Source organism: Triplophysa rosa, linkage group LG8 (genome assembly GCF_024868665.1).
Source record: "Triplophysa rosa linkage group LG8, Trosa_1v2, whole genome shotgun sequence".
Classification (NCBI taxonomy): Eukaryota; Metazoa; Chordata; class Actinopteri; order Cypriniformes; family Nemacheilidae; genus Triplophysa; species Triplophysa rosa.
In genome coordinates, this window is record NC_079897.1 from 1924301 (window position 1) to 1936437 (window position 12137).

The following is a 12137-nucleotide window of genomic DNA, read 5'->3' on the forward strand; positions in this document are numbered from 1 at the left end:
AGACATAAGGTGTGCAGAAGTATATAGAAATAAGGATAAAATTTGCGCTGTCAAATGATTAATCGCGATTATTTGCATACAGAAAAAAGTTTGTGTTTACATAACGTGTCTGTGCATATTCCTTTTGTATTAATAAACACATAAACATACATGTATTCATATTTAGGAAATATTTGCATGTAGTTCTTTTTATTTACCACTAATTTAAATGATATATGTTTTTTAATTGGAATTTTTTTCCTAAATATATACATGTATTTGTATGTTTTTATAAATAGAAAATCAATATGCACAGTACACAGACAATTGTTATGTAAGCACAAACTTTTATTCTGGATGCGATTAATCCCCAGAAAAAATAAATATACAATGCAGAATATAAAGTGTCAAATATATAGATCACATGGTGTTTTTTAACAAGATTTGCATTAGCATTACTAACTGTAAAAGTAATGAGGGTCTATAGGTTTGTATTCCTAGCACTTTTAGGCTAGTATATGTGTTTTAATATATGGACACATACAGTGGATGCTAAACAGGCATATCCATTCATACCAGTTGTCAAAAAACTGCCGGAAAGCACACAAACAGTCTGTGTTGCTTACAAATATATGACAGCTTATGGCATCATTACACTCGATTAGTATCATGTTTACAATAGTCATTGCTCCGTGTTTCTCCCTATCGTCTCCAGTGGCGTTCAGGGTTTGCTGGCGGCGGGTCTCCTCGTGTTGGTTTTATTGACTTCATTCACCTTTGTCTCCGCTGAGCTCTCATAGCTCTTACAGCCCTGAGACACAAGCAACAACAGCCATTTAAATGCATATGCTTGTTTTCACTTATGTGGGAAAATATTGTTTTATAGACTGATGTTGTGTATGGAATGACAAACAGGTGCTTGTGTTTTTGCTGCGGAATTACTTTTCATTTCTGCTGATGTTATTTAATTTGTTGATGAAATTGGCTTTTATTGTTTGCGCATGTTCACACCTCGATGTGACGAGAGAACCCCCTTATGAAGATTTTTATTATAGTAAAAGTGTTTATTGTCATTTGTACAACCAAACCATTACTATAGTAAACTTGTCTTCTGGGATTTATTTGTAGGAAAACCGTGGTTAATTTTTTGCTGCGTGTCATGTGAAAATGTGTCTTGCTTAAGGGTTCAGTGCTGACCAGTATAACAATGCAAAAACCTCTAGACCACCATAAACCAGATAAGATCAGCAGGCTAGCTGAGGCTTTAGCAGGGATGTTCTGTGTAGCGGCTCTCTGCTGGTGTGTTGCATTATGGGATGCAAAAATCAATGTCCTGATAGAAAAGTTGAATGGTAATTGTCACGTAACGTTCTTTTGACCAGTCGCAGCCATTTCTTTTTGCGTTCTTGCATGTCTTTCACAGAATCCCGTAAGAGCTTTCGAAAACCTCCGGCAACCCGTCTCTTAATCAGATAGCGGCGTAACTAATGAAAATTGTCATGAAAGTGACAGAGGGATGAATGAAGTTTCCCGCGCTGCACATGCGTGCGGTTTACGGGGGGCTCCGCTGGGCACAGCTGCCGTTAAGTGCTATTCACGGTGACAAATAATGCTCGGTCTCAGCACTGACACCTCCGAGTCAAGGTTAAAAAACACATTTGCCAGCCCCAACGAGTTGAGCCGGATGAAGGAGGCTCTGCGGCTGCAGATACGGAATAAATGTATTTACTGGGAGCGGGCTGGAGGCGGGACGAGAGGCACGGCAACGATTGGGGATTAATTGAAAACATCTGTGCGACGATGCAAAATATCTGCCGTCTCTTAGCTGCAGGCGCTGCCCGTTGAGACGATGAGTTTTGTTTTGGTGTTGTGTTTTTCTGCCTCTCTTGAACTCTGTGAGTGGAGGAGAGACGGGGGGTTTCTCCGCGTACCTGTTTGCGGGGTTGTTGGAAAGCAAAGCCTCTGATTTCTAGGCGATACGTGTGGGGCGGCTTTGGGACGGTCAATTCTCTTTGGCCTTCTGAATTACAGTGAACCAATCACGAGAAGATCAGAGACGCGATCGGGAGAAACAGGATGAGGTTAAGTGTGTGTGTGTGTGTTTCTGTAATGTCGTGGTCTCTCTTAAGAACACACACATTTACCTAGATGTCTTATTAGATACTTAGAGGACATGTCATAGACTTCCCACATGAAAAAATACTATAGTGTTTACTATAGTAAGCTGTGGGAGCCTGTTATAGTACTGCAGTATACAATAGTTATTATAGTATGCCACAGTTTTCAGTAAAATTAACTACGAGTAGTAAATATTGTAGTATAGTACTACAGTTTAGTATAAGTACCATAATATACTGTCATTCTCTGTAGCATTAACTAGGGTAAATTGATCAAATGTATTTTAATGTACTTTTATTCATTTGGCAGACGCTTTTATTCAAAGCGGTTGCCATATACTAATGTTGTAGTATACTATAGTACTACAGCATAGTATAATTAGTATATAGTATACTATAGTTTTCTGTAGCCTTAAATATGGTGAATTAATAAAATGTAGTAAATGTTGTAATATAGACCGTTTTATCGGACGCACGTAGACTGCAGTTAACTTCCGGTCTGTTTGCGTTTATCTGTCTGGCTAATGTCTAATAATAGAACTATTTATATTTTATTTAATTTATGTTAATGTTATTTGTATGATTATTGTTTTGTATAATAATTGTATAAATTAATTAATTGTTAGATTTTGTTATAGGTTAATTGTACTAAATAAACAATTTGTTGAAGGGGTCCTGTAGTTTTGTCGCATTTAAAGAAACCGTATGGGACATTGACATCTAGCGGTTGAGCTTGGTATCGCAGTCTAAATTCAAAATATTGGAGGGACGAGTTTAGTCGAGTAACGGTTCTTCTCGGTTTCTTTTGATTGTTATCAGAAATAATCTACAGGCACTCTATTACTGTATTTGCGAATGTATACCGGAAGTTGAGGGCAGTCCACGAATGCGCAGTAATGCTTGTTTATGTCTATACTATAGTACTACAGCATAGTATAATTACTATAGTATACTATAGTTCTCTGTAGCTTAAACTATTTACTATATGATAAGCTTTCCTGTGGCTCAGTGGTAAGAGCATGGCGCTAGCAACACAAGGTCATGGGTTCGATCCCAGGGGATTGCACATAGTCAGAAACAAATGTATAATATAATGCAATGTAAGTCGCTTTGGATAAAAGCGTCTGCCAAATGCATAAAAAAAAATATATATATATAATTACCATAATATACTATCCTTATCTGTAGCAATACATATAGTAAATTGATCAAATGTAGTAATTGTTGTAGTTTACTATAATATTTACTATAGTACGGTTCAGAAACACTAGAAATTTTACTACAGCATATAATAGTAAAAACTACAATATACTGTAATATATTTTTGATGTGCGTTCTATTGTTTTTAAATACAACGAATATTTACTGCAAGATTAAACTTTGTGTGGATATAAGTTAAAAGACATTATTAGTGATGTTGGGATTTGACATTCACCGTTATAACCCTTAAACAAAACCTCTGCAACCACCACCTTAACAATGTCCTAAAAACATTCAGAACACATTAAATCCTTTACTGGAGAAACAAAGTACAACAAAAACAGAGTTTATTTATAAAGCATTTTTCTCTATTGAGGACGTCTCCTGATAACTGGAGAGAGGGAGTGTCAGGGGGAGGTGAAAAAGCAGAGAGATAAGAGGAAAGCGAGAGAGAGAGAGGGCGCTGTGTCTGAGAAACACTCAGACAGAACAAATGAGCGGCCGCGGCTCGTCTCGCTCTAGAGATGCTGATATCGGCACCGGAGCGAGAGCTCTTTCAGCACAGAGTCACGTTACAACTGGAGAGAAACCAACAGAGCCACAGCTGAGCAGAAAACAACTGCTACAAGACAGAGAGAGAGAGAGAGAGAGAGAGAGTTGTGAATGTTAGGAGCACAGATTTAAAGAGAGCTACCAAAAGAAAGAAAGAAGATTAAAGACTGGTGTTGTGCTGCCCTCGTGTTCTTGTTCTCCACATACACACACAGATACAGATGAGATGGATTCAGTCTTAACAGCAGCGGTGTCTACAGATCTGGACGCATGATGACCATGGAGAGCATGTTTATTGGTAAGTGAGATCTTTTTTGTCTTCTTTTCTGGACTTCCAGAGGTGACGAAGATCTGCTGACTTCTTAAATCAGTGCTGTGCTGTGAGGTTGAAGTGTGAAAGTCGGTGGTTGTGGACTCTGTGGTTCGTGGCAGGTTTTCTTCCAGAAACATGAGGAGGAGTGAGAACAGACACCTGATGTACAGAAATGAGTGACACCGTGAGCTGCGGCTGAAAGAAACGTGTTTCTCTGTGTCTCAGCGTGTTATCTGAAAATGAAGCTTCACGCTGAACGCCTGATTTCTTTCCAGACGCGCGGAGGAACGGGAGATGAAACATTTCTGTTCCCATGATGTGAAGCTGGTGTAGATATTCTGTCTGATGTCTTACTTATATTCTTTAACGTATTAAAATCACGTGCCTGATGCATTTTTTATGAGCGTCAGCGCAGACAAATCACGTGGCCATTAGTTTTCATTTTAACGTAATTTTGAGATTTTTGGTGAAGCAGAGGAACATTTCAGAATCAAACGAGAGTGAAATTGTTGAAAGACGTGAAGAGTATGGAGGTGTCAAATTAATGTCGATTGTCGAGGTCAAATAATCCACTGTAAAAAATGATTTGTTGTTTTTTGTTGTTTTAACTTAAAAAAATAAGTTACCTTGTTGCCTTAAAATTTTAAGTTAGTTCAACTTAAAAATATTAGTCAACACAACGAGTTTGCAACAAATTCATTAAGTGAACTAATATTTTTAAGTTGAACTAACTTAAAATTTTAAGGCAACAAGGTAACTTATTTTTTTAAGTTGAAACAACAAAAAACAACAAATCATTTTTTACAGTGTGGATTTGGGTCAATTTGATGAGAAATGTTTGAGTTGATATTGAGATCTTCAATAATATTGACTTTGATTGCAGACTGAGTTCAGTTTGACACATTGTTGACATCTCTTCTTAAACTCTGAGACATTTGTGTGATTTCCGACTCTTTTTCTCATGAGAAATATCTGAGACGCAGTTGAGACCTAAGCACAAGTTTCCTTTTGCTCTCCATTTAACGTCTAGGAGAAATGATTGTGATATTAAAGAGATGCCTTCTGATTTTTCTTTCTTATATGAACTTGTATGTAAATGTATAAATTAAAGTGTATTTTTAGGTGCTGGATTAACAGCAGAAAGGTTTTATGTTGAAATTGGTTTTGTCACAGTAATGTCACTCATGTCTTGCCGCATCTTCTCGATTCTTAGTTGCGAGAAGCACGTCGCAACACGCAAAAATGAAACCTCATGACGTTTCCTACACTAGAAGCGGACAGTCATCTCGAGGTTGACAGATCCTGCATTTCTGCTTTTTAATGTGCTGCACAGCTGCTGTGTGTGAGTTTTTTTCTTTTACATCATTTGACGGTCGCATCAGAGGCAGCGTGTGAGGTCTCTGCTTTATAATCTTCAGCTTTGAGTGTGATGCCGCTTGCGTGTGGTGTTAGCTTATGTAGACTGCTTTTTAGACGTCATGGATGCGTTTCAAACAAGGGCTATTACAAGCCTAAATACTTGGCAACATTCTTGGCATCACGCTTATGTGTGTGGTTTGTGTATTTGTATGTCGTGTTGGCAGTAGATGTCAAGTCAGCTCGCAAGATTTTGGGAACTACCCTGTTACACTGCAAATGTTTGCCATGTTCGTACAGTAAACCTTCAGGACGGGAGTCATTGTTTATTTATTGAGCAGTCACTGGTTTCTGCTTTAGTTGTGGTCTGAAAGTGGAACTGTGGAAATCTCAGGTTCGACCCCGGTGGTGTAGATCTTGTTTTCCTGACAGTGGAAACCACAGCGTGGTTAACCGCAAAACGTTATTTATTTGTTTTGTAACCTCGGAAGGCGAGTGTTTCCCGACCACTAATAGTTCAGATGTGAACAAACGTGATTTTTTTAATTACATAAGACATTTTTTAAAAAGATGAAAGGGATGGAACTATCTTGAAGGGCTAAATCACCCCAAAAAAATATATTCTGTCATCATTAATTCTCCCTCATGTCAGTCAAAATCTGTATGTGACTCATTCTTCTGCAGAGCACAAAAGAAGATATTTCAAGAAATGTTCATGTAATGGAAGTCAATGAGGTTCAATGTAGTTTGGTTATCAACATTCTTCAAAATATCTTCTTTTGTGTTCTGCTGAAAAAAGAAAGTCACAGATTTGAAATGACATGAGAGTGAATAAATGAAAGAATGATCATTTTTGGGTGAACTATCCCTTAAAAAAAATCCCGAAGCAGTGTACAATATCATTACTGGCTGTTGAAAGGAAAAACATCAACTTCATCTCGGTTCACTGCATCTGGCATAAGGTTTTGACTCAGATTTTCAAAACAAACAAATCATGTTTACAGTAAATCACTTGCTGCACAATTGAAGTTTATGGGGCAAGACATTCTAGAGATTTTAAAAGCAGATTGCGCAGCTTACAGCTTTTTATACCGCTTGTCTTTATTCTTCTAGAAATGCACGTTTTTTTTTTTATTATAAAGCTCAAACATCCTTTTATCAGTTGGATTTGTTCAACAAACTTTTTGTTATGTGTGAAGGCGTAATGCACATTAAAAGTCCCTTTTGAAAATTCCCACATTTGCGCTCAAAACATACCGTTTAAATGAGCAGAACCATTTGCACAGACTAGGTTTTTAAGACATTTTGTCTGTTGTTAACACTTTGATTTGATTTATAAAATATACTGTAATGGATTTTAATGTTTATTTCAGTACAGTGTCTCACCCCATAGCCTTCTACTGTAGTTTACTGTAAATACACATTTTCGTTTATTTGAAAGTTGAGTCTAAATTCAACACTATTCCTTTAGGATGCAAACAATTTTTTTCCAAATTTAAAAACATGTTTTCAGTTCAAGCGATTTGAAGTATAAATGAAGGTACAGGGCCCTGTGTGCCACGTCTTTGAGTGTAGACGTGAGTGTTTTTGACAGGGTTCTAAAGAGACAATCGCAGAAAGCAGACTGAATCAAGTCTGGGAGATTCAGATGGACAGGCAAACAGAGCGGATGTCCATTAATTATTTACGTGCCATTTTTGTCCAGCAGACATCTTTTTTCTCTCCGTCAGCACAGCTCCGAGCACCAAGAGATGTTTTAAGATGATGGGCACATCTGAACCGAGTGATGGAGATGATGCTGCGGGCCGTGTTTCTGCACACATGCAGATGAGAGCTGTACCAGACAGAAGATGGTGAAGTTGTGTGTTTTCACTGTGTTGATGGAGTGTTGAGAGGGGTCAAGTTTATTCTTGGATACTGCTTCTCTTTTCTGACCGCACTTCCATCTCACAGTGTCTCCAAAGTACTGGATACTTGAACCGCACTTTAAACTGTGAATTTCATTCAATTTGCTCGAACGTTCTCAGAATTGAGCCTTCTAGCCATTTTTGCATTGAACTGCAATGAAATGACCCCAGATGAAAATGTTCTTTGGAGATTTGATGGTTCTCAGTTGTGTTTCATTTAAGTATCAACTTAGTCTCATATGTTTCTCCTAAAAAAGATTTAGAAGAAATAAAAACGAGGCAAATGAGAGTGTAATTGTTGAAACCCATGAAGGAGGTGAGAAATGAGGTATAATAATCTGGATTTGAGAAATGTTTGCGATCATATTGAGATCTTCAATATCATTACCTTTTGATTGCAGACTTGACAAATCCGAGCTCAGTTGGACACGTTGTGGACGTCTCTTCTCAAACTCTAATGGGAGACACATTTCTGACTCCTTTTCTCATGAGAAATATCTGAGATGCAGATGTTTTTTGGTGCAATGTTTTCCACTTGGGTTGAAGGGTTTAAACTATTTTGCATTGACATTCAGTCGTGTTTAAGTGGGTCTTGTTAATCTAAAAAGCAATTAAAGGACCATCTGTGTTCAAACGATTTTATATACGCCATTAGAACCATCAGAGGTCGTTTTCAACACCAGTGAGATAGATCTGTTCTCTTTCGGCGAGAGAGAGGTGAAAATATATCACACTAAAAGCAACACAATGACCGACGGCGAGAAAAATGATTGGACATTTTCCACAAGAATGTTTTTTGGAACCTAACACAGAGCTGTGAAAGAAAACCTCATGCTTTCTCGTGCAGGCCCGGTGTCAAAAAACCGCGTAACTATCGAAATGTTCCCATCAACTTAATAAGTCCTGCTCCCTCAAACCTCATGTTTCCAGCGCTCGTGTTTTGGATGTTCGGTTGTAATGTTCCTCTTCTAAAGAGGCTTTTTTCAACATGTACGCAATATTCAAACGTCTTAAAGTTTTTCAAAGCCGGAAGAGCTAAAACACATGCATTGTTTTGAAGACGCCCCTCGGTTAACGCCGGGAGAGGCGTGAAAGCTCCTCCGCAGCTTTCGCTGTCAGTCAGAGAGTGGTTTCGCTTGCATATTTAATGTTACCGTTTGGTTGTTCAACGTCTGGACGCGTGACAGCATTCTCCGAGGCTGATGTCATTTGACATGCCATAGTCGAGTTGTGGATGTGAAGGCCTGAAGTTGACGCGCTTTGTCGAGGGAGAACGCAGACGTGCTTCCACTTGCACATATGAAGACCGGCGGGTGTGCGTGTTTTATTTCTCCTCCCAAAGGACCTGAATGACTGGAAGAATTAATACCGTTGGGTTTTATAATCCGTTCCAAGCTGGTGTACAGACAAGACAACCTTCCTGTACGAGAGAGAAAATCACAATAGATGTGTCTTTAATATGTCAAATGTTTGTTGTAGGCAGAAATAAGATCAAATCGAGACTTGTTCTCCTATAGAAGACCATGAGGGATCTTATTTCTCTGCATCATTCCACAGTGCTCTCCACCTTTTTTCTCGGTTTGGATTTGTAAAGTTGGTTGTTTGTCAGGTCTGGTTTATAAAGGTGTCTCAAATATTCGCACTGCACTAAAACAGTTTACTTTCTTCTCTGGTTTATGTCTGTCTGCAGTTCATGTGTCTGGCTCTCACAGACAACAGTGTGAGAATCGTCATGTCATTTATAGTTCTAGCTTTCAAATCCTCTAGCGATCGTGCGTGTGGAGAAGCGTTTTCACCTGGGCGAGAAAATTGTTCGAAATGATTGTTTTAGATTGACTCATGCATACCTTCATTTGAGTTGTTCACGAATGTATGACACGGCTGGGATGTTTTACTGGTGGAGTATGTTTTCACTGCATTGAATCCAGGTCTGTGATTGGCTGAAAACAGAATTTTTTTAGAACAATATATGACATTTAGTCACTTTTGCTGAGTGCAGCTGCAACATGTCAGAGGAGACCTGGCCCTCCCGGCTGAGACTGGTTTTTCTTCTCCCTTTATTCATCATTGGAGTTTTGGTCTCTCGTCACTGGGCCGTGTTGGAGACTGCTGATGTTAGATTAACTCAGTGTTCTGTAAATTCCATTAACATTGCTTTATTAGAATGGTATTACTCTTTCCATACCATTTACCGTACTGTATTGTTTTTCTGTGTTTTTCATTTAGTTTTGTTTTCTTCCTGTAAAGCAGCTGTGAAACAATGCAACATTGTAAACAGCGCTATATAAATACAATTGAATTGAATTGAATGGAATTGACGTAAGGACTCGTGAAAAAGGGTGTAAAGAGTCATTTCTGACACAGCTTGTGTTCCTCAAACACTTTGCAGCCTTTTATTGATCCATCATGATGTTCCAGGACTAGCAAGAGCTTGTTCCAAGAATATATCACACCTCCTAAAAATGTTTTAGGAGGTTTTTTAATACTAAAGGCTTTGCAGAGTTTTTTGTTTCCTGCTGCAGTCACATTTAGTTTGCTTACTGGCTGCTGTAATATAACTATACAGTATTAAGACAATATGCTTTAAAGTTTAAAAGCCTCTGCTCAACAAGGATCGTAAAATGGAACGTAAAACATTGCACTAATGTTTTTGTTTCTGTAAAGTTGCTTTGAAATGATGCGCATTGGGTAAAAAGCAGTATTCAAAGAGTGATTTGAATTGAATAATGGATTTTTTAATATTATTTGATCATTTAAGTCTTGTTCTTCATATACAGATGTGGAAAAAATTAAGAGACCATTTAAAAAAAAACGTATATTTATTTTTGTGTTTAGGTAAAATGATCATTTTTGTTTCTTTCTGTGAACTACTAACAATATTTCTTCCAAATGTCAAATAAAAATATCGTTTATATTTGTATTTATTCGCAGAAAATGAAAACTGGAGAAACAGGTGAAAAGTACAAAAAAGATGCTCTGTATTTTTCAGACCTCAAAAACTGTAAAGAAAACAAGTTGGTATTCTCTTTTAAGCAATACAACAGTAATGGGTCTACATGTATTTAGTCAAAGTTCAAAAAATATTTTTGATGTGATATTTTTGATGTGATAACCTGGATTTTCTAGTTTTCATGCGTCTTGTCATGCTGTCAGTCGTTCACATTGCCGTTGGATGACTTTATGTCACTCCTGAGGTTTGATTTTGTTGAAATTCAACATACACTGGACTGAAATGACCACAATACATCTAGAAATGATGATGAAATGAACATTTGGAATGGTCTCTTCTTTTTTTCTGCGGCTCTATAGTATAACAATCAATATTTTATGTCCATTTATTTATTTATTTGCTAAGTAGGCATGTAAGCAGGTCAATGAACAGCCAGACGGTCCAAAAAACGTTCAAATCTGCTTTTCTTTTATTCTCCAGGGTGATTTAGAGAGAAAATCTGTGCAATGTGTTTACATTTATGGCACACGCTTCTATCCAAGTTGGTTAAACGTGTGTTTCCCGTGAAACGAACCCATGACTCTACTGTGACACACTTTCATATTTGCATTTACATTTAGTCATTTAGCAGGCGCTTTTATCCAACATACAAATGAGGTAAACTCAAAAGAAAATAGGGATGCTTTTATTCTTCACCCTTCATATATTTCATAAATGAACAGCCTAACTGAAGATTGTGCAGGACATAATTCTGGTTAAGTAACGTCCTCTCTTTGTTCTTTCAGGTAATCCGTGCCAGAGTGGACTGGTGCCGGCGTTGGTACGAGCTCCTCTGCCCGCTGTGACACCGTCTCTGGGCATGAAGCAGTTCCTGTCCTTCCCTCTGGACAGCAGCTCAATGCTGGGTCTCGTGCCTGGATTCAGTTCGGTGAGTCTGAAGGTGATAATGAGCTTCTCTGTTGTTCTGCTGGTGGTTACACATGCCGTCTGCGGTGGATTGAAGAGAGGGTGTCTTGTGAGATAATTGTTATATGTTCTGAGATGATTCGGACGGCAGTCTTGTTATATTAAAGCAGCTGTTGCCATAGCTGGATGAGGTTATGAACTCTGTGTGAAACAGCTGTTTATAAGAATTTCACGTCATGTGAATGAACTTGTAGCTTTTAAACTCTTTTGCAGCATTGAGAATCCTCTCGAGCCAAAATTCTGATACTAGATTAGAAAAAGTTAGATGTAACCAGTCGTTTTATAAATGTAGATTTTTTACAGTCATCTTTCTTTATTTCTTTCCGTCACTTTCTCTTCCTCTGACTCTCTTTTGTCCGGGCCAAATCTGAACTGTGCATTCCACATGAATTTGATTGCTTCATTCTCTTGCTTAACAATTCTCATTTATTTTCATTTTTAGAGACATATTGGACAAAGATGATACTTAACGCAAACATAACTCTGATTTCTGTAAAGTTAGGAAAGCGCAAGACTGGAGAAAGGAATTTTTGTATGACACTAGTGGAGCTCATCTGCATTCATTGTTTGTGTTGTCGACAGATGGGAAGCTCTTGGATGATTTCTGCATGTGTTCTGTAGGTCTATAAAAGCACAGACATGCTGTGTTGTGTTATGACGATGTGATGCTGGAATGACAACAGAAATGACTGAATTTGTGTGTGAAAGTGCAGTGTGAGATCCTTTAAATGTGCTGCATGTGAAGCGGAGAGAGACAGAATGAAGAAGCATCACAGAAGATTTTATTCATTCCCAAA

General features: G+C 38.0%; 1 protein-coding gene across 4 annotated transcripts in view; it reads left to right on the forward strand.

The window, feature by feature from the left end:
* Positions 1-3760: 3760 nt before the first annotated feature.
* znf385d (zinc finger protein 385D) overlaps positions 3761-12137 on the forward strand; it is a 44427-nt gene continuing 36050 nt past the window's right edge. For 2 of the 4 annotated variants that reach the window (XM_057339545.1, XM_057339546.1), the window contains exons 1-2: positions 3761-4146; positions 11160-11314. In XM_057339545.1, coding sequence (XP_057195528.1) covers positions 4119-4146; positions 11160-11314 — 183 coding nt within the window. In that variant the 5' untranslated portion in view covers positions 3761-4118. The remainder of the gene's footprint in view (positions 4147-11159; positions 11315-12137) is intronic. The other 2 variants (XM_057339547.1, XM_057339550.1) reach the window with 1 other exon arrangement.